Consider the following 26,087-nt stretch of genomic DNA (forward strand, 5'->3'; position numbering starts at 1 on the left):
TTAAAAGTAGATTCCATAATCTCCCTTTTTATCTTATCATGTCCATAATGGTCTTTTATTTGTGCTTCAAAGATGTTGTAATATGCTGGGCCTGCTGTGGTAGGATAGTTGGGCTCTTGTGGAAACATATTGCCTAGGCTGTTATTGATTGTGTTTTTGTGCTGGCATCAAGGTATCGGGTTTGGGATGATTATAGGTCCAGGCACTGATTTCTAGAGTTGTCTTTGTTGAGTGGGTGCTTTGTCCCTTGGTCTCTGTTTCTTCTGTGGATTTCTGGACAGTGTGATGGCGGTGTGCTGCCTGTTTTCCTGGCCTGCTCAGCTGCTGGGATGCTAGGATGATTTGGGGAAGGAAGGTTAAGGAAGAAAGTCTTGGAGATCTGTTGGGAATGGGGTCAAAAAGGAAAGGAAGATCTCATCAGGTCTCCTGCTACAGAGCTAGGGATGAGATTGGGGATGCGGGGGAGGGGAGGGATTGGATTTCAGGATCAGTAGGAGAGGTATGGGTCTGCCTTCAACTTACTTGTTGCCCTGGAAGAAGTGGCCCTTGGGTTGGACTCTGGGACAAAACAACAAGTGTGTGGAAGAAGGTTAGAAGGGTAAGAGCCGTGAGACCCACAGGAGATGGGAGAAGGGGACAGGAAAGGCTGTCCTGCTGCAGAGCTGGGGATGAAAGGGTTGGCCATTGTTTTTCCATGCTGAGGATTAAAACGAGGGCTTGTGGATGCTGGTCAAGTGTGTTGCTATGCTGTAGCTCCAGCCCTCTCATCACCATGTGGATGTCTAATGGAGATTGATATTCCTAATCTTCCCTTGAAGACCTGTTCCACCCACAGTCTTTAAATAAATATTTTTAAATGACTGGATGGGTGGCTAGATGGAGTGGGGGCCTCCCTTGGAGGTGGGGACAGACTTACAGACTTCTTCCCCTGACCTGAAACCACCAAACCATCCTTATATCAAGAACCTAGAAAATACAGTCTTAGTTGGATAACATTGTATTTTTTTTTAAAGTTTCTATTACTGGAAGGTAACAGGAATGATCAATAGTAGGGGTACAATTCACAGACTCAACCATTTTTTCATAGAGTGACAATAATTATCCATCTATGAACTCCAGATTATTGACCAGTAGTCTTTCTTTACCCTGGATACCAATGCCTATCATCACTCTGTGTTGATACATTAGTATGAAAATCTTTCTTACATTCTCTCTTAGTTAAGGTTTCTATTGCTGTGAAAAGACACCATGGCCATGACAACTCTTATAAAGGAAAACAGTTATTGAGGCTTCCTAACAGTTTCAGAGGTTTAGCCCATTATCATCATGGTGGGAAGCATGGCACTGTGCAGACAGACATGGTGCTGGAGAAGGAGCTGAGAGTTCTACATTCAAACTGGCAGGCAGCAGGAAGTGAGAATGCCACACTGGTCGTGGCTTTAGCATAGGAGACCTCAAAGCCCATGCTGACAGTGACACACTTTCTCCAACAAGACCACACATACTCCAACAAGGCCATACCTCCTAAGAGTGCCACTCCCTTTGGGGGCCATTTTCTTTTAAACCACCACACTCTAAGAGACTGGAACTTTTGTTGGACCTCACAGCCCAGTTAATTCACCTTGAAATCATTTAAGACTTCAGACTTATGTCCGCTTGTATAATCAGCCTCTTTGTTCAACTTGCTTTTAAGAGAACCATGTAACAATTAACCTTACTTGTGTTGGATTTCTCATGTGATCACCTGTATGAGGTAAGCTAATGCAATAGCTTTACATGAGTTATGTATTCTTCCATGCCCCTGGCCCAGAGAGCAATGCACATGTGTCTGTATATGTACTATTGTGAAGGCAATACAGACTCCCTCTTAGGGTAGGGCCACCATCTTAGACCACCTGCTGTACTCAGTTCCAGGAAGGACCTCAGGAATGTGCCATGTCAACTTGAACAGATACAGAACAGTACGCTCCTGCAGACATTCTGTTTGCAGTTTATGGCCCTTGAAGATATCCAGATAATCTTGCTGAGCAGTCCAGATAATCCTGCTCAGCAAGTTGTTGTTCCCTGCCAAATGTACGATCCAATGGTTTCAAACGCCGCTTCACGTTGAAAGTCTAGACCAATAGTTTAAAAAAAAAAATCACCTTACCCCATATGCCTTCTACCCAGTCCCAAGCATGTAATTCTCAGCTTGTGGTTTTTCCCTATAAAAACTGTCTACATCTGGATTTGTGGCCACCACCACATTTCCTTCCATCTGCTGTGTGGTGGCCCAGGTTGAATCTGGCAATAAAAGGATCCTTATGTGCTTGCATCAGAAACTGGCTCCTCGGTGGTCTCTGGGGGTATCGAAAAATGGGTACAACACTATGATAATCATTTGCTGAAAACATTAAAGATGTCAAAAGTGACCTTACAAAACAAATAAATGCTGAAAGCAATATAGATACAGGTTGTAAGACTGTTTGTTTTATTATCTTTACTTTTCTGAGGGTTCCTGGGTCAGGTAGAATCAGCAAAGCTCAATTCCTTGTAAAAGTGTTAAAGAGTTCTGTAAAGTATCCCTTACTCCTTCCTCATGTGAGGGTTGCTGCAAAGTTCAATAAAAGAGAGAGCAAAGAGCTTTCATAGGGAGATTCACAAGACAGCACTGAGGCAGACACAGATTCAGGCTTCAAACAACAGAAAGACTGGAGACCATCCAGACAACACATAGACACTTGGAAGATACGGGGAGAGAAGCCAGGAATTCAAACTTGGGCTCACTCTTGGTCAGACTACTCCAAGAGAGAAGTGCTTTGATTTCTTTCCTTAATGTGACACCGACACATTCTGGTGCCTCTGCTCTAATGTGTTTAACCGACAAATCTCTAAAACACAGCTCTCCCTGCAGCATCTTCTGCAAAGATCATGACTGGTTCTCTGCTGCTGCCTTCATTCACCATAAATTCTGCTTCCTGCCCTTCAAGGTTCTCTTTCATCCAGCAACACTCGCTTTATATCTTCTTTTCATTCCAAGCAGGCCTGATCTCCCCCACCCCACGCCAAACCAACACTCTCCCACACTCTTCCTGATCCTGATGTCCTTTGTAATTATCTATCTCCTTCTCATGCAGTTTATTATCAGGAAGTCACACTGGCACCTATCCTGTTCTTTAATTAAATGTTGCTGCCTCAGCTGGACTTTGATCATACATTCATTCAAATATTTATGAGCGCCTTGTTTGCATAGGTCCTAGATATACATCAGATGCCAGATCTTGGCAGGAGTAAACAAAGGAGAAAGCCATAGCTCCTCAAAAGAGCAGGAAACAGTTTGATTAGCATTTTGAGACTGACCTCTTTGAAAGTAGAAGGAAAGGCATAACCCATATGGGGAGGGTCTGGAGACATTTCTTGGAAGAAATGGCATCAGACAAAATGAAGGAGGTGGAAGGAACTTGAGGGTATTATGTTAGTAACATTTTTATCACCATGACAAAAATTCCTGAAGCTTAAAAAGAGGAAAGATTTTCTTTAGTTCCTAACTCCAGAGATTTCCATGGTCATTCCATCCTGGAGCTCAGGGCCAGTGATATCATAGCAATTATGCTCAAAGTACATGGTGGAATGCCTCTTCACAGCAGCAGTTCTCTCAAGAGCACACTTGAAACCTCCCAACGTCTTTCTCCTAGGTCCCACCTGCTTAATGTTCTACCTCCTTCCAGTAGCACCACAAGCTTCTGACATGAGCCTGGGGGGCGGGGGGGGGGGGGGGGGGGGGATGGGGACAATCACGGCCCATATCCACATGTGTCTACATAAGACAATCTTTTAAACAGTTTTTGTAATCACAGTACTTTATGCCCCTACTAGATAATGAAAGATGGAAGATATGCTACCTTAAAGTACGCCATTTGTGCTAAAAGCAACTTGAACAGGAGCAAACACAAGAAGAGCCGTCTTTGGGTCTCCTAAACCCAAAGCAGGACATAAAACTCCCATGTAAACGACACTATCACCAGAGGTGAGGAGTTAAGGAAGATAGAAATTTGCACAAACGAACCTTGTTCAGCTTAGCTAATCCTTACATTCTTCTAGTTTTCTTTTAGCTTAGTTACTAATTCAGAACCATAACTCGTTCAATTATCAGCACTCAGACCTAACCACTTTCAGGACCTCATTTTTCTGTCAGGGCTCCCATACACACACAAACTTGTTAAATAGAAGTCACATACTTCTATTACTCTGTCTTATACAAATGTCTCAGGCTTCTGGCACACGCACGCGCAGACCCGCACGACCCCGAGCCCGAGAGGCTACGCCCCACGACGCCCGCCCCGCCCACCATCACAGAGAACCCCGCCCATGGGCCTGCCGCCCCGCCCCCAAGGCTCGCTAGCGCTTCTCCGCCCAGTTGCCCACAGCCCCGCCCCCCGGTGCCCGCACGCCCCGCCCCAGCCACCTGTCTGCCTGTCCAGGCGCGCGCCCGGAGACCCCCGGAGGTCCCGCCCCCAGGCGCGCGCCCTCCCTCGTGCCACGTGCTCTCTCGGGAGGGCGGCGCCGTGGGCCGAGCCGAGAAGATGTTCCTGCTGCCTCTTCCGGCTGCCGCGCGAGTCGCGCTCCACCGCCTGGGAGTGAGACGTCTCTGGGATCGGGGTCTCTCCACCGCCGACATGACGAAGGTGAGTGGCGGCGGCTCGCCCGGGCGGCTGCGCGCGTGCCCTGGCCGCGGGTGGCGGGGTGGCCCGGCTGATCCAGGCCGCCGGCGTGGAGGACGGACGCACCAAGTTGCACAAATGAGCTGCACCGAAAAGTTCCCCGAGTTTGCAGGGCACCAGCCTGAGCCCGGCCTGCGGCGAGGACGACCGATGCTGTTTGCTGAGGGCGCGCCCTTTGCTCCTGCCTGGACAGGGCTAGGTTCTGAAGTCTGATCAGAACGGCACGCTCCGCTTTGTAGTCTTTACTGACTCCTCCATCCAACTGAGCTCCGAAAAATTACACGCGCCTACTTCATCGATTTTTTTTTTTTTTTTTAAAGTCTTCGCGGAAATCCTAGAAAGGACAGCGGCAGGATTGTCCCAAAGTCTGCTAAGGTTCCAGAGTAGCCAGTCACAGGGCCGGGACCCCTCCCCCGTGCTGAAGTGAAATGTCCGTAAAGTCCCCAGGGGGAGTGAGCTGCTGGATTGGGTTTCTGGAGAAAAGCAGTGTCTTTCTAGGGAAAAGGGCTTTGTTGGAGAGAGGTCATCTTGAAATTGAAAGAGCGGCTTCTCCATCTAGCTGGGCTGTGAGAAATTATAAAGGACGCTTTCAGATGTGAAGGGTCTGGAAGGGTGCTGGCTCATCGGAATGAGCCAGCTTGGAGGACCTGGTGAGGGAGGAATGTTCCAGGTGGCCTCAGGTCCCCTTCAGGTATCACAGATAGCAGAGGGATTAGGCGGACACCTGTCAGTACTGTTTCCAACCCTATGACCGGTCTGCCCAGTAACAGTGGACTGACCCAGCTTGGTCTCATGGAACCCCAGAGACAAACAATTTTGGGAAAGCTAGAACCTGGCAGTTACCGTGCCAAGAAAGCCAGATTTCTCCGGCGAAAAGATGGGGCACTATGTGGCCCGACTACTTGGGGATTTTGGAAAGGACCAAGGCCAGAGAGAAGGCATGCCCATTGTCAAAGTTTTACCACCCAGGAGTTAGTGTGTCAGGACCTAGGTTTCAGCCTTTCTTCCGAGAGCGGGTTTCTCTGTGTAGTCCTGGAACTCGCTCTGTAAACCAGGCTGGCACCGAACTCACAGAAGTCCACTGTGTGAGGTGATCCCTCTGCCTCCCGGGTGCTGTGCTGGGATCAAAGGCTTGTGCCACCACCACCCAGCGTGGGAAACAGTATTTTTTTTTTTTTTTTTTTTTTGGAAACAGTATTTTAAAAGTCATGAATTACCATGTGAAAGCAAATGGTGAGCAGTGGTCTTATATCATTCTTTCATGTGTTTGGGACCTGGGGCTTCTGAGAGAGATGGTCACACCTTTAAGTGCTCAGCAGCAGAAGGCCCTGCTTCTGACCTCCCTGCAAAGCTGCATACTTCCCCCTACCTGATTGATAAGCTACTTACTAGACAATGTGAGCATCCCTTACCTGAAATCTGTTTCTGTTTTTTCGAGACAGGGTTTCTCTGTGTAGCTTTGGTGCCTGTCCTAGATCTTGCTGTGTAGACCAGGCTGGCCTTGAACTCACAGAGATCTGCCTGGCTCTGGCCCCCAACCCCCAGTGCTGGGATTAAAGGCGTGCACCACCACCGCCCGGCCCCTTACCTGAAATCTGAATGCTCCAAAAATCTCAGGTTTTCTGAGCATACCCTGACCAAGTCCTGCAGCCAACCCAGTGACTGGCCATAATCAAACCACAAAGTATTTAAAAGGATTGTGACCTTGAGACAGTGTGTCTGAAACAAGTGACTTTTCATGTTTAGGGTTGGGCCCAATATATCTCACATACCCCAGGTCCAGCCTTGCCCTGGCAGGGATTTCGGCTGCTGAAGTCGGGGCTGCTGCTCTGCTGTTTGCCTCTGCTCTTGCCCCTTGGGGAAGACACAGTTTTAATGGAATTGTTTGCCCCTTCTAGAGTTTGGGCAGTCAGAGCCTTCTAAGGGATGTACTCTGCCTGTACTCATCTTTCTTAATTTTCTCAGGGTCTTGTTTTAGGAATTTACTCCAAAGACAAAGATGATGACTTACCGCAGTTTACAAGTGCAGGAGAGAGTTTTAATAAGTTGGTGGCTGGGAAGCTGAGAGAAATGTTGGACATGTAAGTAGTACTGTATTTGGGGTTCCTTTTGTGTGTGTGTTTGTTGGTTTGTGAGACGGGGCCTTGCTATGTGGCCCTGGCTGTCATGGAACTGTGTAGACCAGGGTGGCTGGCATCGAACTCATAGAGATCCACCTGCCTCATTCTTGGGAATGCTGGGATTAAATGTGTGTGTCATGCCATGGGGCAGGGTTCCAGTTCTTAAAGGCCCCAAAATTGAAAGACATTCTTCTGTGTGTGTCAGATAAAGTTAATGGAGCCCTGGATAGCTGGTTCTCTGGAAATGAAAGTAGGTTCTGGAAGAAGCTGGGTAATTGTTTCAGTGTGGGTGGGTCAGTAGTTCTGGGAAGTCATGTGGTTTCTAGCCAGATCACAAACTTACTGTGAAGGATTGACGGATCCAGAAAGGAACAGGTTTCCTCAGCCCACTCCCTAGGCTCGGGTTCATAATTCCTGCTTTCCTGTCTGGCACCAGCCTCTGAAAGTACTCAGCTTGTTTAACAACAGCCTCAGGTCCTGCCCTTTGATTGCCTGGCTGGACTTTGAAGGCTTTTCAAATATTAAAGTACAGGTGGATCATCTGATTAGCAAGAATACAGCCTGAGCCAGGCGGCGCACGCCTTTAATCCCAGCACTTGAGAGGCAGAGGCAGAAGGATCTCTGTGAGTTCCAGGCCAGCCTGGAGAAACCCTATCTTGAAGGAAAAAAAAAATACAGCCTGAAATTCGGTCAGTCTGGGGAGGGCCTGAGATCTGACGTCTTCTAGATTAGCAGGTCCTGGAGGAAGTAGGGAACCTTCAGAGTTACTGGCCACAGTTGGCAGAAATATTGCAACGCAAGCCCCGATAACTACCTGTGACCCAGGTTATAGACTGTTGGTTAGAATGTACCAGGTGTATCAGATAGTTGTAGTAATTATCTGAAAGTCTAGGACTTGTACCTCCTCTTGGTTGGTAGTCCTTTACTAGTACATAGCCATCACAAGTACCTTAAATCATTACTCCAGAAGCTGACCTGTTAGAGTCCAGAATGCACTGGGCCTTGCTGCAGGGTCACTGCAGGCTGCAGCCCGGGCCTCTGGCTCCTGTAGAATCCCTCTTTGTTTGGAAATGGCCGTGTCCTCTCTCATCCATCTCAGTAAACAGTATGTGGAACACCTGTGCCGGAGTCAAGTCAGCCGCCCTCGTCACCACTCTGGTTTTCATTTGGTGGTGTTTCTCCTATTAGAAAGGTTTCCTTCATCTGTTACAGTCACCATCCAGTGCTCAGATCCCCTGTGCAGGGTACCTTGCACACCCATGGCACTGTTTTGAGAGAGAGAGCACCACATTTGGTAGTCTAGGCTGAACCTGAACTCACTGTCATTCAGGTTGGCCTCCAACTCCTGGCAGTCCTTCCTCGGGTCCCCGAGGTCTGGTGTTACAGGCATGAGCCATCACCCCTGGCTTCCCTGTTGTTTTTAAATTGATGTTCCTGTTCTGTCTAACCTAGAAGTTGACTTGGTGCTTTTTGAGGTAGAAGTGCTGCATCTGAGGAGACTGGCTGTGCATTCTGTAAAGCCGTGGTGAAGCACAGAACAGACACAGTTAGCAAGCGTGTCTGCCATTGCTTAGGTCTTTTACCAAGAGAGCAGCACAAACGATGATGTTTAAAACAACCATTTCCTCTCGCTTTAGATCTGGACCTCCTCTGAAGGCAGGCAAAACCCGAACCTTCTACGGTCTGCATCAGGTATGAAATGAAGGTCATGTTCATCTGGAAAAATCCATATTGAGACCTCCCATGTGCCCATTCCTCTGGCTGCCTGGTCATGTTAGAACTCTTGTGTTTGATCTTACAGTTTGATTCCTATGTTAAGCAAAAGCACTCCTTAGGATCATAAAGGCTGTCTCCTCTAGCCCGTTTTCCTGGTGCGGAGGAAGACCGCCACCCCATGCAGAGTGATTTGGAGAGTCATCCTCACTCTGCCTGCCACATCTGTTGTACTTGTCAGCTCACAGGGCTCCTCCTTGCTGACCTTGAGTGGCTCTGTAGCACCTCTGTCTCCCTCTGCCATTCCCTTCTGGAAAGGAGCTGTTTAAAGAATTGACAGGGCTTGACTGGGTGTGTTTGTGGAGCAGGACTTCCCCAGCGTGGTGGTGGTTGGTCTTGGCAAGAGATCGGCGGGCGTTGATGACCTGGAGAACTGGCATGAAGGCAAAGAAAACATCAGAGCTGCCGTTGCAGGTTTGCTTGCTCTTTATGTTTAACGGCTGAGGGTTCCCAGGGCTTCATTCCTCCAGCCGGTCTTCCTCCCCTATGTCCATTCACTGCCACCACCCTTCCCCCGCTCACAGGCCCACAGGCCCACAGGCCCACATGCTCACGTAGCTCAGCAGGTTCAGTTTATATGAATGTGCTTGGCCTTACCTAGGTAAAGAGGCTAGCTTATGACATTTTTAGTTTTAGTCTTTCTGTTGTCTGTTGGGAGGTTTGCTGCCATTTGTTCTTAGAACTCTAGTCTGTCAGAAATTGTGATTTGTAGATGGTTTTCCATTTTGTCATGCAGCCATGGTATTGCCCAATTTTTAGATAACATGGAATTGTCAGAGAAAACAGGAACAGAGTGGGGGATACTTCTTCACTGAGAACAACCTGCACGCCCTGTCCCGGTTGGTTTGATAGGTGGAATAAGGGAATTGAGGTCGATGCCATCGAGTCACTTTGTCACCTAGCAGCAGGGAGAGCCTTTCCCACAGGACGGCTGCCCCAAATGCACTCCAGGAAACACTCTGAGGCAGCAGTACTTGGTTTAATTAATCCTTGGCCCTGGGTATATCGTGAATGCTCATGAAGTTTGCTCCCAGGGTTAAGTAGGCATTTCTAGCTTTTATTTGAGAGTTTTTGCTGACACATTCTTAATAAATGCTGTTAATGATGCTCTGTTAATGATGGTCTTTGTTCAGTTGCTTGGGTGTAGCTTCAGTGGCATCATTTCTTGGTCCCTTTGATCCGGCAGCTGGGAATCTTTATCAGGAAACTCTAGTGCCTCTGAGATGCTTCTGGTAACATCCGCCTCTCTCTGAGGGTCTCCCACTTGTGAGGAGCACATACCCGTGAGGCACATACCCTGCCACACTTTACGGAAGAGGAAGGGAAAATGTAGACCCTGTTCTGTTCCCCTGGCACAGCAGCACGTGTCCCTGCTTCGTGCTGACTCCGTTTTCTGCTTGTCTTGTCATTCTGAAGCGGGATGCAGGCAGGTCCAAGACCTGGAGCTGCCTTCAGTGGAGGTGGATCCCTGCGGAGATGCTCAGGCTGCTGCAGAAGGAGCCGTGCTCGGTCTCTATGAGTTTGATGACCTAAAGCAGAAGAAGAAGGTGGCTGTGTCGGCGAAGCTCTATGGAAGGTGATGGGAGGAAACGGGGTATGGGTGGCAGTCCCGGGCATTCTGACAGCATGCCTGCGCCCCAGTGTCCAGCAGCGCTGTGTGGCTTCTGTGTCTCCTGATTATGGTCGCAGCCCTCTTTACAGTGTGGTAATTGTCCCCAAGCTCGGCTCCTGGCTCTTGCCGTGTGTGTAATTCCTCTGTGGCTCCTGACAGTCTTCTGTCCTTGCTGGTTACTAAGAAGCCCTCACAGTGTTGGGAGGAATGACTCGGCAGCATATCCTAGTGAGCTTTTCCTCCAAACACCTCCCACTGAACTCACACCCGCTGACATTATGCTACATGTTAGATCTCTATGGATGAGAGTATTCCATCCTTGCCTTTGTGGTCCATGGTGGGAGATGCTTTCAGAAGATAACTGACCATAATTATTCCAGTCCTATTCTACTTGAGTTTTGGAGGGACAGGTTTCTGCTGTCAGGAATAGACAATAAGAGGTCTTCAGTTCCGGGAACTGTGAGGCCGGCCATTGGGTGTCTTTTGGCATAGAACAGTGATTAGTGTCTGTTAGAGAGTGGTTGGTGGCATAGAACAGTGGTTTAGTGTCTGTCAGAGAGTGGTTGGTGGCATAGAACAGTGGTTAGCGTCTGTCAGAGAGTGGTTGGGAGTGGAAGTTCTGCAACCAGTCAACCTGCATTTGAATCCTGTCTCTGTCACTTATTTGGGACACCCTCAGTTGAGTGACCCACATCTGTACTTCTGTCCTCGTTTGTGTAGGAGAGTTGTAATCCTGGCATAGAGTTTTGTGTTTTGAGAGAGGGTCTCACTGTTTATAGGCACAGTCTTGCTGCCTCAGCCTCTGCGGTGCTCTAAGTACAGGCATGTGCCATCATTCCTGGCTGATGTCATCGTTCGTATGATAATCCAAAGACAAAATATGTCAAGTGAGCGGCACATGGTGAATGTTCTGAGGTGCCAGCTGTTATTTTGCCTATGTCGCCCACATTAACTGCTGTCAAAGAAGAGGACCATGCAATATGCACCTTACTGCATTCTCTTGTAAAGCTACTCCTTGCTCCTTACTGGGTTGGGATTTAGAGCCTTTATCCAGGCACAATAAAGCTGCAGAGCCTACGACTCCACATCTGAATGTTTGCTGCATGCTGGCCTCACAGTTAGTGCTTGGGACTGCCATTTCTCTGCAGGGAGCTGGACTCTGGGTAGGAATCTCTACATAACCTTTGCATATGGGTTTATAGCGGCAAATACCCATCACCGCCCATTTTTTAATTATGCAGGGGGAGATTCTTGAAGCTAACTGCTTAGCCAGATCTCTCCTGGATCTTCAGTAGGGCCTGTTTTCTTGCTCACAGAATGGATCTGGGTCTTGTACAATCATTCTTTCTTTGTAGTCTTGATTTTTTTAAAGATAAGTGTGCCTCACCTAGCAGCAGAAAGAAAGGTCAGTCCACTTGATGTTGTTTGAGAGTAACTCTTTTCCTCCACAGTGGCGATCAGGAAGCCTGGGAGAAAGGGGTCCTCTTTGCTTCTGGGCAGAACTTGGCCCGCCAGCTGATGGAGTCTCCAGCCAATGAGATGACACCAACGAGATTTGCTGCAATTATTGAAAAAAATCTCAAAAGTGCCAGTAGTAAAACAGAGGTCCATATCAGGTAATTTATGATTATGTCATAGACTCACGGGATGTACAGCCAAAACAGCAGTGTGTGCTATATGGTTTTATATCAATTTGACACATGCTAGAGTCATTTTGGAAGAGGGAATCTCAATTTAGAAAAATGCCCCTACCCAGTTGGCCTGTGGGTAAACCTGTGGTGTATTTTCTTGATTGACAGTTGGTGTGGGAGAACCCAGCTCACTGTAGGTGGGCCTATCCCTGAGCTGGTGGTCCTAGGTTCTATAAGGAAGCAGACTGAGCTAGCCATGGTGAGCAGGCAGTAAGCAGCACCCCACCGTGGCCTCTGTATCAGCTCCAGCCTCCAGGTTCCTGCCCTGCTTGAGTTCCTGTCCTGACTTTCCTCAGTGATGGACTAGTACCTGGAAGTGTAAGCTGAAATAAATTTCCCTCCCCAAGTTGCTCATGGCTGTGGTGTTGTATCTCAGCAATAGAAACCCTGACCAAGACAAGTGAGATCCTAAAACCGAACTCTGTGTTTAGAGGAGTAAATTGAGCCCACCAGCAGCTGTACACAAGGTCAGATAGAGTTACAGAATTGCATCTTTCTCTCATCTTTAAGAGAGTTTCATGACTTCATACTGTGTTGTGTGATTTTTTTTTTATTGAGACATAATTTGCATACTATACAGTTCATTCCTCTTGAGTAAAGAGATGGGAGTTGAATTCCTAGGTCAAATGGTAACTGTTTAACTTTTTTTAAAAATATTTTTTATTTTATGTGTATGGGTATTTAGTTTGCATGTATGTCTGTGTACTGTGTGTATGTGTCATGCCCAAGAAGACCAGAAGAGAATGTTGGAGCCCAGGAATTGGAGTTACAGTTCTGAGCCACTATTTGGGAGCTAGGAGTTGAACCTGGGTCCTCTGGAAAAGCAGCCAATACTCTTAACCATTGAACCATCTCTCCAGCCCCTGGTTGACATTCAAGGAGCATACATGTTTTGATGTGTTGTCCTTTCTACATTTCTGTTTATGATGCAAGTGAAGAGTGTAGAACACTGACTGGGCATAGGGTGAGAACCCACTTGACCGTGACCTTGGCTACATTGTGGGGTCACATACCCAGGCCTCCCAAGTGCTTGTCAGTGCTGGGTGATAGGACTTGAAGTCCAATTCCTCTAGTTTCCATTTCCCATTTGAAAACTCTCTTCAGCCTGTTAAACACCCAAGTTTGAGCTTTGGGGACGGCTTCTAAATCAACAGATACTTGTTTTACTTGATTTTTGGAGTTATTTCTTGTTTTTGGTTTTTCGAGACAGGGTTTCTCTGTGTTACTTTGCGCCTTTCCTGGAACTCGCTCTGTAGCTCAGGCTGGCCTTGAACTCACAGAGATCTGCCTGGCTCTGCCTCCCAAGTGCTGGGATTAAAGGCATGCACCACCACCACCGCCCAGCTTGGAGTTATTTCTTAATAGATCTTTTCATTTTAAGGGGATTCTTCGGCACTTAATTGTGATTAGAGTTTGTTTGTTTGTTTGTTTGTTTTTTAAGGAAAATCCCTATTGAGACAGAATGAAGAAGAAGAAAATAATAATGTGTAGAAAACACGGGGCTGGGCCCTTGCTAGGACGCCCTGAGTAGTTCCTGTGTGTTGAGTCTGTGTCGTGCGTAGGCTCTATAGCGGGTCCTGTCTCCAGGGAGGAGAGGCCAGTGCTCTGCTGTGTGAGCGTGAGTGAGTGGCGGCGGTGCTGCCAGGTCAGGGGCAGCCTGAGATCTGCAGTTAGGGGAGAGTGCTGCAGCAGCAGGTTGAGGGGGGCTGTGAGTGGAAATGGAGCCCAGCAGAGTCCTCTGAGATCACTTTAAATGTTACCAGGCCAGGCTTCAGGTGAGGTGTGCAGCAGAGTCCTGTGAAACAAGAGTTGTAGGTGAACAGAGGGAAGAGGAGTTCAGACAGACCAGCACGTTGCATCCATGCGTGCACGGCCTGTGACTCTAGCTGTGATGTGGCTGGACCACACCCCATCCAGGGTAGGTGGCTCTGCATCAAAGAAATACAGTTCTTCCAGAAAAGCAAGACAGCAATACAACACCAAGTACTAAGCTCGGGATTAGAAATGAAGCTCGGGATTAGAAATGCCTGCAGGGTACAGCCGTGTTTCATTTGGTGAGATTTCTGTTTCTGGTTTCCCTTTGAAATAACAACAGCAATTTTAGTGTGATAGTCTGACTAAGGGGTAGGTGAGTGCAAGAGTAGTCCTTGGATTAGTGTTCGGCTCTCTGGCAGTACAGGCTAGTTATTGTGGCTAGAAATCAATACAGAACGTTTGTTCCTCCTAGAAAGAATAGCAATATGGCGTGTGTGTTCTGGTTTGCACTGAGATGGGGGTTCAAGTTACCCACACTGAGCCTGTGTTTATTGAGAACTAAGTAGTTTTCCCATACAGAGACATCTCAAATTGCACTTGGAGCTATGAGAAATGGTGTGCCAGTGTTGAAAAGATAAGCCAAGATACAGGATATTTTATTCCTGTTGGTGTAAGATAGCTTTGTTGAGTTTCTGTTGGTTTATTTTGTGTGTGTGCCATTATTAGTAAAACAAAAATAAAGCTAAATGCCAGCCTTGCTAACTTCATTTCCAAACTAATACCAGAAATACCAGAGTAGGTTAGGGGAGACTGTTATTTATTGACTAAATGTTTTTTTTATTGCCTGGCATTGTATTAGTTACCATGTTGAAATTCTCTGAGTGGTTGTGTAATCCTTGGTAGGGGAGTGCCTGATGTCACTTTACAGGTGAAATGTCCCCAGAGTCATGTCTTCTGCCTGCTAGTAGACAGACGCAAATCACAGGCTGTGCTCACTGACGCCTTCAGCCTGTATCCGGTGGTTTCCCCTGATGTTGGGGATGAAGCTCCTGGCCTTGGGCATACTAAGCAAATGCCCTTACCACTGTGTGGTCCTACTCAGCATTTGAATAACTTGTATGTTGTACATTTTTTAGCATACTGTTGAAATTGTTCTAAGTTGTTTTGGAATAAACGTAACTTTTTCTCTCCTTTTTCCTCTTTCTGCCCTGTAGACCCAAGTCCTGGATAGAGGAACAAGAAATGGGCTCATTCCTAAGTGTGGCCAAGGGGTCTGAAGAACCACCAGTCTTTTTGGAAATCCACTACACGGGCAGCCCCAATGCAAGTGAAGCACCCCTGGTGTTTGTGGGAAAGGGAATTACCTTTGACAGGTACTTCTTGGGGGTGTCTGTGCTCACTATTTTAGTGAATGCTATGTGTATATAGTGTGATTCATAAGCATGGACTTTGATCAGGTCTTACATATTATAGTAAACATATCATGCTTACTATACATGCCAGTTTTGAATTGTAATGCTTATACATACAAGATAGTTAGGAATTTTATCTATCATGGTCCTGATCTTAGTTTATCCCCGTGAGCTTTTGTGACCCACAGGGAAGGAAGCCACAATTCAGAAGTTATTTATTCACCGCAATAGCGCCAAGTAGAGTCAGTGGGTTGGGGAGATGGTTCGTTGGTAAAGTACTTGTCATGCCCGCATACACGCAAGCATGCGTTACACACGTAAACATGCACATCACGCATAGACACTGTCCTTATGCCTTTTCTCATTCAGTAGCCATCTGCCACCAGCAGGTGTCAGAACTATTACCTTTCTGTCCTGTGACTTGAGAAGAATGCTCCAGTGTTCCGGGAGCTCGTCAGCTTTCCTTAATAGCTCATGACCTTCAGGTTTCTTCGAGTCAGAAAAGGGTTTTGTTGTTTGTTTGTTTTGTTTTGTTTTTGTTTTCTGAAAAAGACCATCTTTCTTGGTATCAGTTGTTAATGATAGGAGGCAGAGATGGATCTTAGGTGGGTTGGTAGTGTATGATGATGTTTCCAGTGGCATCTGGTCCAAATGGCATCATTCATCCAAATAGAAATAAAAGGACCTGCCTCACTTATCCATATTTCTGGAATTACTTTCTATCTTTATAAAGAAATTGAAGTAATTCAGATCACAAGTGTAGAAAATTGACTTTCTTTGGCAGGTATGTGGCACTTTTGTGTGGTAGTGAACTCTGAGTTTGTATGGGAGTTTGTATTGTTTTGTTTTCAGATAGTCTTGCTATGTCACCCCATCAGGCCTCAGAGTTGAAATCCTGCTTTAACCTCCTATATTCTGGGATTGCAGGCATACAGCACCACATAGATGGTTTTTTGTTGTTGTTGTTGTTTTGTTTTTGGTTTTGTTTTTTTTGGCTTTTTTTATACGTTTTTACTTATTTATTATGTATGGTGTGTATGCATGTGGGTACCCAAGTGCCACAGTAGTAATACGCAGTCAAAGGAATCAGTTCTCTCCTTTCATCATGTGGGTCGGGGGACTGAACACAGGTCATCACACTTGGCAGCAGGCACCTTTATCCTCAGCCATCTCACTGACCTTGTCTTTGTCTTTAAGAAAGTGATTTGAGCTTTCAGCTTTGCTGTTATTGTTGTTGCACACTGTCTCCTTCTCCATACAGTGGCGGTATCTCCATCAAGGCTTCTGCAAATATGGACCTCATGCGGGCTGACATGGGAGGAGCTGCAACAATATGCTCGGCCATTGTGTCTGCAGCAAAGCTCAATTTGCCCATTAACATCATAGGTAAGTAGGAGAAGGGTTGCATTTTGAAGTGCTTCCCAAATCTAGTCAGATGGTAGGACTGAAACACCAAACGTTTCCTTCCTTCTAAAAAGACCACAAGACATTTTTAAGTAGCTTTTCATCAAGTAGAAGCTGTTCAGCTGAAATCAGTGTTTCTGTCTGAGGTGGCTGAGTTAAATGTGTTTTGCAGCCAGCAGGCTGTAGCTTGTGTTGATTTGTTTTACTTAGACAGAAGTGGTTAGCCACTCCAGCAAGAAAAACTGAGCCGCTGGAGTGGAGGGCGTCATCTCCGGCTCATTTACTGACTGCTTTATGGTACTGTGGTCCATTAGTTTGCTGACAGAGAATAAGGAATTAGTATACAGCGTCTCCTGGTGTTACACATGCAAACTTCCAGAAACAGTGCTGGGAGTTTATAGCATTGCTAATGCCAAGATTAAGAGGAAGAGGCATTGGGTTTCATTCATTGTGTGGGAAAGGTAAAATAATACTTTAAATCTGTCTGTCCAGAATCTCCCTTACCCAGCCATTCCAGCATCATAGTCTTTTTGTTCTGTAATCCTCTTTTAAGCACTGTGCTATTGGAAATGAAGATGCTCACATTTCAACATATTTCCACCTCTGAGTACTTTTAACATGTCTCCTAAGAAAAAGAACATTCTATGTAATGATATTACAGTTATATTTCAAAAGGATCTATACAATAACCAGTAGTCCAAAAAACATGTCCATTTCGTTTAGATTTGGTATTTTTTAAGAGTTTATTTTTTAATTATGTGTATTTATGTGTGTCAGTGTGTGGTTTTGTGTACATGTGAATGCAGGTGCCCATGGAGGCCACAAGAGGGCATCAGAGCCTCTGAAACTGGAGTCACAGACTGGGTGCTGGGAACCAAACCCAGGTCCTCCAAAAGAGCAGTGTACACTCTTACCCCCAAGCCATCTCTGCCGCCCCCATATTTGGTTTTAAAGTCTAGATCCCTGGAAAGATAGCGCCTTGCATTTGGTTGCCATGTTCCTTTTCTTTTCCCGCCGAGAGCCCCGATCTTTCTCCTTTCTCTCCTTCATGACACGGGCAGCGTGGAAGGTCCAGGATGTTCTGATGTTCTCCAGCTTGCACTTATTTCTTCTGGATTAGAATAAGTTAGACCACGCTACACATGCTCCTGCTGAGCCCACTTGTGCCACTGGTGATACCAAGTTCTGTCACTCGCGGAAGTGAAGCCTGTATCTCATGTGCTTTCGATGGCTTTCCAGCAGCCGCTTGTCCCATAGGATGGCGTTTTTGAATCAAGCGTGTCTCACGTTCCTTTTTATGTTTCCCCAATGTTTCCCCAATAGGTTTGGCCCCGCTTTGTGAAAATATGCCTAGCGGCAAGGCCAACAAGCCAGGGGATGTCGTCAGAGCCAGGAACGGCAAGACCATCCAGGTTAGTGGCGGGGGGGGGGGGGGGGGGGGGGGGGGTGCAACAAAACATGCCCTCTGGTTTTTCCCCAGGAACCCCATCATGGCCACACAACTGCAGCGTGTCATAGGTGTAGGACCCCAGCTGCACTTGTGGCCAGGGCGATGCTTTTGGTCCTGAGAATCTTTTTCATGCAAAGTACAGTTAGTTTTTGATGGAAATGTTTGAGTATTTTTCCTTCCCTGTTGTATCTCCCACTAATTATGCTACACAGACAAATCCTGACTGTTGGGCCTGACCTGCAGAGCATGGTACACCAGTAGAGCATGGGCTGGTTCTAGGTGCTTGTGCCATGATTAACTTGTCCTCATGTTAGATTTCAGTTAGAAAACATGGCCTACACTTGGGCTCTGTACTCTGGCATCCGTGGAGCACAAATGTACACGCGTTCACTGCCTAGGAGCCTTGGGGCCTTTGCTGAAGGAAAGAAATAAGGCTAGAAGGGTTGCCAAAGTTTTAAGAGTTTTTTTTTTTTTGTTTTGTTTTTTTGTTTGTTTGTTTTTCGAGACAGGGTTTCTCTGTGTAGCTTTGCGCCTTTCCTGGAGCTCACTTGGTAGCCCAGGCTGGCCTCGAACTCACAGAGATCCGCCTGCCTCTGCCTCCCGAGTGCTGGGATTAAAGGCGTGCGCCACCACCGCCCGGTAGTTTTAAGAGTTTTTGAGCCTGGAGTTCCAGGCTGCCATTTAGTTCTAACTTCCTTTAGATCTTTGTTTTGTTTGGTACTTAGAGAAACTAGAGTCTCAGACATGCTGCACGTTCAGATTGGTTAGTCTTTTAGCTAATCCATTCCCAGTCTTCCTCTTATTAACATTTGCCATTAGAATGGACCAGACATACCCTCCAGGTTAGATATGTTCCTGCTGTAGCTGAAGCACAAGTGTCTTTTTACTGCCTCGTGACAGGTGTTGCCCTGACCGCTTCCCACTTTGAAATCAAATGCTATTGTGCCGGGTTTTCAGATTCATTCCTCAGGTTGTCTGTGACCCTTTCTCTTTTGATCTTCTTGGCAGGTTGATAACACCGATGCTGAGGGCAGGCTCATCCTGGCTGATGCACTCTGCTACGCACACACCTTCAATCCCAAGGTCATCATCAACGCTGCCACCTTAACAGGTCAAGCCACATTTTCCCTGTCGTGTCTGAAGAAATCTTGGGTGCGGTACACACACTGTGCTCTGGGCGTTATTCTGCTTGGTTTGGTTTGGTTCACTCCACTCACATTCAAAGATCCTTCCCCAAAGGAACTGCCTCTGGTTACAAAATGTTCTCACTATTAGTTCTGTTGCTTTAAAGCATTCCAAAGTTACTAAAAAAGGGGGGGTGGATTATTGTCATGTGCACATATGCCATGTGGGGGGTCAGGGGATAACTTGTATGATCTGGTCTCCCTCCACCGTGTGGATGTTGGGGACCATTGTTAGGTTGCTAGGCTTGGTATCAAGACTAAGCTGTCTTCTGGTTCTCCAGTGGTAACTTAACAATTGAGTCAGATCAACTCAGCCAGATTTAAGAGAGAGGGGTGGGTATTTTTTGGTTATGATTGACATCTAATACAAATCTGAAAAGACTGATACATTTCAGAATCAATTGTATTTTTTAAATATACTAATCATAATATATCTGATATCCAGTCACTTTTCTACACTTATACTTCATATTGTAAAGAAATAAAAACATGGGTGGAAAGGTCTTTGTTTAATGGACACACAGCAGTGTGACAGGTGTGCAAAGAAAGCCCTGGCTTTAGGCCAGCTTGGGTGTAACGTTGCTTGCCAGCTACGCAGCCTCCAGGGAGGTCTTGGCCTCCAGCATTAGTACTTGAGGACAGCTGCGGTTGCCTCGCGGCTGTGAGGGCTGGAAAGGGCTCCGTGGCAGGAATGGCAGGCATTCCCGAAAGGCAGGCCTTGACGTAGGGGCCCTGCAGAGAGGGACGAGATTTCTTGGGTGAGACGGATGGTGGCTTGTTGCACAATTCCAAAGCTCACAGTCTTCCATCCGAAAATCTCTCCCTAGGAATTTGTCTGTACTTCTTTTAAGATAAAAATTCAGCTCATTTTGTGTCCTTCGGTTTGATCTTTCCTGAGTCTTGGAAGTCTACTGGAGCAGAAGTCATTTCATGTTCCTCTCGTATGTGGGTGTAATAACAGTGCACAGTGGTTTACTAAGACTTCAATGTTTTTGCAAGTCTGCCCTTCTTAGTTAATTTTTTTTTTTTTTTTTTTTTTTTTTTTTTTTTTGGTTTTTCGAGACAGGGTTTCTCTGTGTAGCTTTGCGCCTTTCCTGCTTAGTTAATTTTTAAAGCTGGCATACAGAGGTACAGTTTCATAAATGTTTTTAAGTAGGCATTATGTTATTTCTGTAGCCTTCCGTCTCCCTATTCAGTTCCTAAAAACTTGAGGCTTGGGGGGGGGGCATGCACGGCAAGGTTGGGGCAGTGATGGAGAGATGGGGGACCTGGGGCCTCTGTGATGATGCTGGCCGGTTGTACTGTGCCTTGTCATTAAGGGTCAGTAAGTGTTGCCGCATCCGGAACTGACAATAGCTCTAGAGTTCTAGAAAAGTTATTTAAAATATGTATTATGAAGTCCTCTCAAATCTAGGTATTACATTAACTATTTATGCCTATCTTTTTCTACTTCTGTAAGTGAAAATACCACATTTTTATTTATAGTTAGTTTTTATCCTTTTTATGAGAAATTTAAAAACTGGTGGGAATATTTATAAGCTTAGTAGAAAACTTTTCAGGACAAATGACTGTTATCCAAACCTACCAACTTTAAAAATAAGGCATTAAAATGAACGACTAAAATGTGGCACACATATCCCACATGGATGCCTCATAGGCATCAAATAATTGCTTCCCGCTGTAGTATCTGATAGAGAGCCGATGTGAGGTGAATGGCAGTCAGCATTCATTTAGCTCCTGCCGTGTGCCAGGACTGTGCTGGTGCCTGAGGATATAGGACTTATAGTAAGGCCATCTTCTTAGCTGTCTAGAACTCTAGAAAGAACTACCAAAAATAAGTGACAGTTACCCTGGGATGGGATTGTTGATGATAATTGATATCATTTCCTTTTCTGCCTTTTCCATAATAAAGGGGAATTCTAGTTCGAGAGGCAGCTATGGAAGTGACAGTTTCCCAGCCTGTCCACATTTTGTAATGAAGAAGCCATTGATAGACTTAGAGACCATAGTTGTGTCTAAGTAACAAGAACCTCTTGGCCTTGAGAGACTGGCACTGACCTGAGGGACTGTGTCTTACAGGTGCCATGGACATAGCCCTGGGATCAGGTGCCACTGGAGTCTTTACCAATTCATCCTGGCTATGGAACAAACTGTTTGAGGTAGGCCTATAATATACCCTTAAGTTACAGTGATACTAATTTTTGTGGCCTTTGAATAATATGCTTGTTCAAGCCCTGTGTTAAAGTGATTTTCTACCTGTTGGGTTGCCTTTGAATTGAAAATAGGTCACAGCAATAAACTTGATTCAGTGGCTTTGGGTTTCCTGGAGATATTCCTAAGTTACCAGTATGGCACCACTTCCCTGTCCTTGTAGCCTCAGAATGATGTTAAAATTACTGACAAATTACATGGCCGTGATGGATAATCCCTGATGGGCAAAGGGTATGAGGCCAGCTCTGAAAGGCTGGCCTTCCAGTGAATGTGTGTGGACTCAGCATTGTAAACAAAGCTCCCCCCGCTGAGTGAGTCAGTGATGAGGGGTCCCTTCACTGCTCTGCTCTGTGCCCTTTCCAGTCTTCCTCCATCCTTGCTTCCCCTGTCACACATTACCCTGTCACTCACTGCTACTGGCTTTCACCTGCCAGGACCACTGTTGGCCTAACATGGCCTGTTTCTAGTCAGCAGGTGACAGTGACTTCTTGGTGACCCGGTCCTTGATTTCTGTGATCATCTCCTCTTCTGGCTCGTTTATGTGACTGTCTTGCTTTGTTTTTTTGCTAGCTGTTTGCTTTGTCCTCCTCTGTGGACAGTGTTTAGTTCCTGTCCCGATACTTGCTCAGAGTCCTCGTGGTAAAACGTGTCTGTTCCACGTCTGTTAATAGTCGTGTCTCCAGTGCTCCACGTGGCTGCTTGGCGGCTCCATCTGGCAGCTCCTGTTCCTTTCCCAGGCAGTTAATGGCAGCTTACCCTGGGGACACATAATCCATGAATACATTCATGAGGTCTGTTTAAGGTCCTAGGTTCATGCCTCACTTGGCAGTGTTCCTCCTCTTCTCTGTCTTTCTGTTTATGAAGCTCACTCTCCGCCTCTGTACTAGCCAAGCTGTCTACTTGAAGGCTGAGCCCGGAACCTCTCCTGGCCTCCCACACTACCCAGTGTCCGTGTATCACCATGACACACACAACATTTGAGTTTTTCAAGTGATTTCTCTTCCTAACTAACATGACGTGTTGACAGGCATAATTAAGTCAACCATCAGCAGCCCATAGCCCAGTCTTCCCAGAGGTAGCTGATGCATCTGATGTACTTAGGTCCTAAAACAACAGGTTCTACTTGCTGCTGCTTTTGGGCTTTCTACTCCGAAGCTTTACTTTTGACTTCTTCTGAAAATGAGTAAAGTAGAGTGGTCTGTCTGCCTGGTTCTGCTGAGAGCCCGAGCCTTAGGATGGTGGAGGTGTTAGCACTGTGGCTCAGTGGTGTACTCAAGCTCAGTTAGTATAAACAAATGAGTGGGGGGCTAAACAAGGCACGAATGATGTCATCTCATCTCAGGACCTGGTCATGGGTGATGGAGGCCTTGCATGCGTGCCTCCAGCAGACCAAGGTGACCAGGCTCTTCAGAGTCTTGGATCCACCCTAGTTTAAACACACAAAGCCTACAGGTTCAAACTGAGACTTTACTAAATGTCCTAGAGATGTGTGGATTATTTTATAATATTCCTGTTTCCTAATTCTGCAGTGAACCTTTTAGTGACCTAAAGCACTCTTAGACATCTCTTTCACAGCCCTGGTTTGCAGTAACAGGCTAGAACAGCTCTTTTCTTCATGCATCAAACCAGAGTTCTCAGTGTGCTTCATCTACCTTACACTGTTACATTGTCTTCTTTAGGCCAGCATAGAGACTGGGGACCGCGTCTGGAGAATGCCTCTCTTTGAGCATTATACAAGACAAGTCATAGATTGCCAGCTTGCTGATGTCAATAACATTGGAAAATACAGGTATGTAAAATGATTAAATGTCTTTCCAATCATCCTGGGTTGCCAAACTACTCTTTAGTCTCATCTTTTTTTACAGATTTTAATCCTAACCAGTTTTCTTTCCATGTAGTGCTTCTAAGCTTACTGATGTGTTAAATTTTGAAAATATTTCTCTAGCAGGTTCTCTTTTTTGTTTGTTTGTTTGTTTGTTTGTTTGTTTTTTCGAGACAGGGCTTCTCTGTGTAGCTTTGCCCCTTTCCTGGATCTCACTCTGTAGACCAGGGTGGCCTCGAACTCACAGAGATCTGCCTGACTGCCTCCCGAGTGCTGGGATTAAAGGCGTGCACCACCACTGCCCGGCTGCAGGCTCTCTTCATGTTAGAAATTTTCAAACTTAAAAGTTACTTTGAGTAAGTGATAAGATAAAGTGATGGGAACTATAGGAATTCATTACACAGAAAAGTAAACCTAGAATTTGTCATTTATCCCAAAAAGCCATATCTAAAAATAAATATTCTGGAAGTGATTTCTCAGTTAATTTCTTAATAGGTTACATGAGCTTAGCTTTTCCATTTTGGTAGTAGAACCTAGCCAGCACAAGTGTACTATTATTTTTAAAAAGCATTTATTGCATGTGGGGTGACGTGTGTGCCATGGCCCTGTGACATGCCTGTGCTGGGCCATGGCCCTGTGACATGCTAGAGTGCAGCTTTGTGGACTAGGTTCTCTCCATCCACATGTGTGTCAGTTCCAGAGGTGGAGCTCAGGCTGTGAAGCTTGTACATCACACACTCTATCCCAGCGTCCCTCTGGCTCTGAACATGGCTGAGGGAGATGTTCAGTGCACCTTGACATGAGGTAAAGCCACCCTGTTTTACCTTTCTCTTCAGATCTGCAGGTGCATGTACAGCCGCGGCCTTCCTGCGGGAGTTTGTGACCCATTCCAAGTGGGCACATTTAGACATAGCGGGCGTGATGACCAACAAAGACGAGGTTCCGTACCTGCGGAAGGGCATGAGTGGGCGGCCCACGAGGACCCTGATCGAGTTCTTACTGCGCTTCAGTAAAGACAGTTCTTAGTCCACTCAGAAACTTCGCCGTGTGTCTTGAAATGGATATTTGGGCTTCAAAATATTTTTGAATGAATGAAAATCTTTTAAAGGCAAAAATGAATGGTGGTCTTTTTCAATTTTCAAAATTATTTTAGTATGCTTAAGTCATGAAAATCTGAATTTTATATATATGAATGAATATAGGCCCTTTCGACTAATAAAATATCTTATACTAGTATGTGTTTTCAAGCCGTATTTACTATTTGTACGGGGTAAGCTCCTTTTTCCCATCTACTTGCGGTTTCTTGCCTTCACTCCTAGAAGCCTGATTCGGCAGTTAAGCCGGGAGCCCTGGGGGAGTTCCTGATGGGTTCGTGGAAGGCCTCAGTGTTGGCTGGCTCACCCACAGGCTGCACACTCTCCTTCTTTGGCAACATGTCCAGAGGCCGCTCTTGTGAGGAGACTGGCTGGCTGAATGCCTGGCGAGTCTGCAGTTCCCGCTGCAAGTGTCACTACCTCGCAAGTTCCGAAGACAGGACTCGAACTCTCTGAAGTGGGATCCAGAAGCGTCCCCAATAGCACTGGCAGCAGGTGTTTCTTCCGGGGCGGTCCTAGCCAGTGGAGCACCCCACACTTGTGTTTGAGGACGGGTGCTTGTGTTTTCTCCCGCGGTTCAGGCCTCAGCTTTCGTTCCTCCAGCTCAGCTCTCCGTTTCACAGTTTACTTGGTGAAAGCTGCAGGCACCTTTCATCTGCCGGCTCCACTAAATCGTCAGGGTCTGCCGGCTCCCACATATGCTGCCAGCCTCTGTGTGGACAGGGTGCCTTTTGTGTTTGCACTTCCTGTAACTCATCGCCCTTCAGCTGAAGTTCATCTGTGAAATGGGTGGTGTCTTCTAGAGCACAAGGGTTGGCTGAGGTGGAAGGCTTAGATGCCATACTTTATATGACTCTACCTAAAAAGGTGTTTTATGTTACCATCCTGTTCCAACATGGCAGACAACTGCTCCTGCTGTTCCAGTTCAGCTTGAGACCCTCTCATCCTCAGCAGTGTGGAGACGTGTAACCTCTGTGCCTCTGCGCTCTGGTGAGTGCGCCTCTGCGCTCTGGTGAGTGCGCCTCTGAGCTCTGGTGAGTGCGCCTCTGCGCTCTGGTGAGTGCGCCTCTGCGCTCTGGTGAGTGCGCCTCTGCGCTCTGGTGAGTGCCTTTTGCTTCTGCAGTGACCCGACACCTGACTTTAGAGGCTGAGCTGGTGTTTCGGTCACCTTCGGTCCTCCAGCCCTGCAGACAGTTTCAGTCACCCCGGGACCCAAGGCTTGGGAAGGCTGGCTTGGCGGCACCTGAAGGTCTTGATTTCCTGTGCGAGCTCCCTAAGGCATTACTCTCTCTCACTCTTTAAGTGCAGCAGGGACTCGTTGACACTCTGGTTGCCCTTGTTTGCACGGCTGCTCCTTCTCCTCTTCCTTGAGGGCGGTCTTCACACCTTCCATTTCAGTAGCTCCCTCCGAGGCAAGCTGTTGAAACTATTGAAACGCATGCTGCCCAGATGCTAGCTGGGGTTCTTCCGATTTGTGGGGGAGAAGTCCTGGTGATCCAGCTTCTGCTCCAGCTGATGTTCACTGAGCCTTGCTTCTAGTTCTGCTTATGGTTTTATAACTTGTTTTCCAGGTCATTCCCTTCCCAGCCATGGCTTCTCTTAGTTGCATTTCTGACAGCTCCAGCTGCGTTTTCTGTTGTTTAATAGCTTCACGTTCTCAGCTCAAATTCTACCATCCAACTCGTGAGCTCAGCTTCTCTTTGAAGCGCATACTCTCTTGCTTATAATTTCAGCCCTGGGTGTCATCTCTTCAGGAGATTTATCCAGTTGCTTCTGTTTGCTTCTCCGGCGTCTGTAAGCCATACTGTGCAGCTTTTAGTGGCTCCTTTTCACTCTTGTTCTGAAGATCTGCGATCTCT

The 26,087-nt window shown here is 46.6% G+C and overlaps 1 protein-coding gene across 1 annotated transcript; it reads left to right on the plus strand.

Annotated features, from left to right (window-relative positions):
* Positions 1 to 4,348: 4,348 nt before the first annotated feature.
* On the plus strand, positions 4,349 to 24,370 carry Lap3 (leucine aminopeptidase 3). Its single transcript, XM_006981643.3, has 13 exons — positions 4,349 to 4,664; positions 6,666 to 6,781; positions 8,458 to 8,512; positions 8,902 to 9,007; positions 10,010 to 10,169; positions 11,657 to 11,821; positions 14,866 to 15,024; positions 16,325 to 16,449; positions 17,791 to 17,879; positions 18,926 to 19,028; positions 21,181 to 21,260; positions 22,992 to 23,101; positions 23,971 to 24,370. The coding sequence occupies exons 1-13, from the start codon at positions 4,563 to 4,565 to the stop codon at positions 24,158 to 24,160; spliced, it is 1,560 nt and encodes a 519-aa protein (XP_006981705.1). The 5' UTR covers positions 4,349 to 4,562; the 3' UTR covers positions 24,161 to 24,370.
* Positions 24,371 to 26,087: the final 1,717 nt, after the last annotated feature.

This window comes from Peromyscus maniculatus, chromosome 10, assembly GCF_049852395.1.
Source record: "Peromyscus maniculatus bairdii isolate BWxNUB_F1_BW_parent chromosome 10, HU_Pman_BW_mat_3.1, whole genome shotgun sequence".
NCBI lineage: Eukaryota > Metazoa > Chordata > Mammalia > Rodentia > Cricetidae > Peromyscus > Peromyscus maniculatus.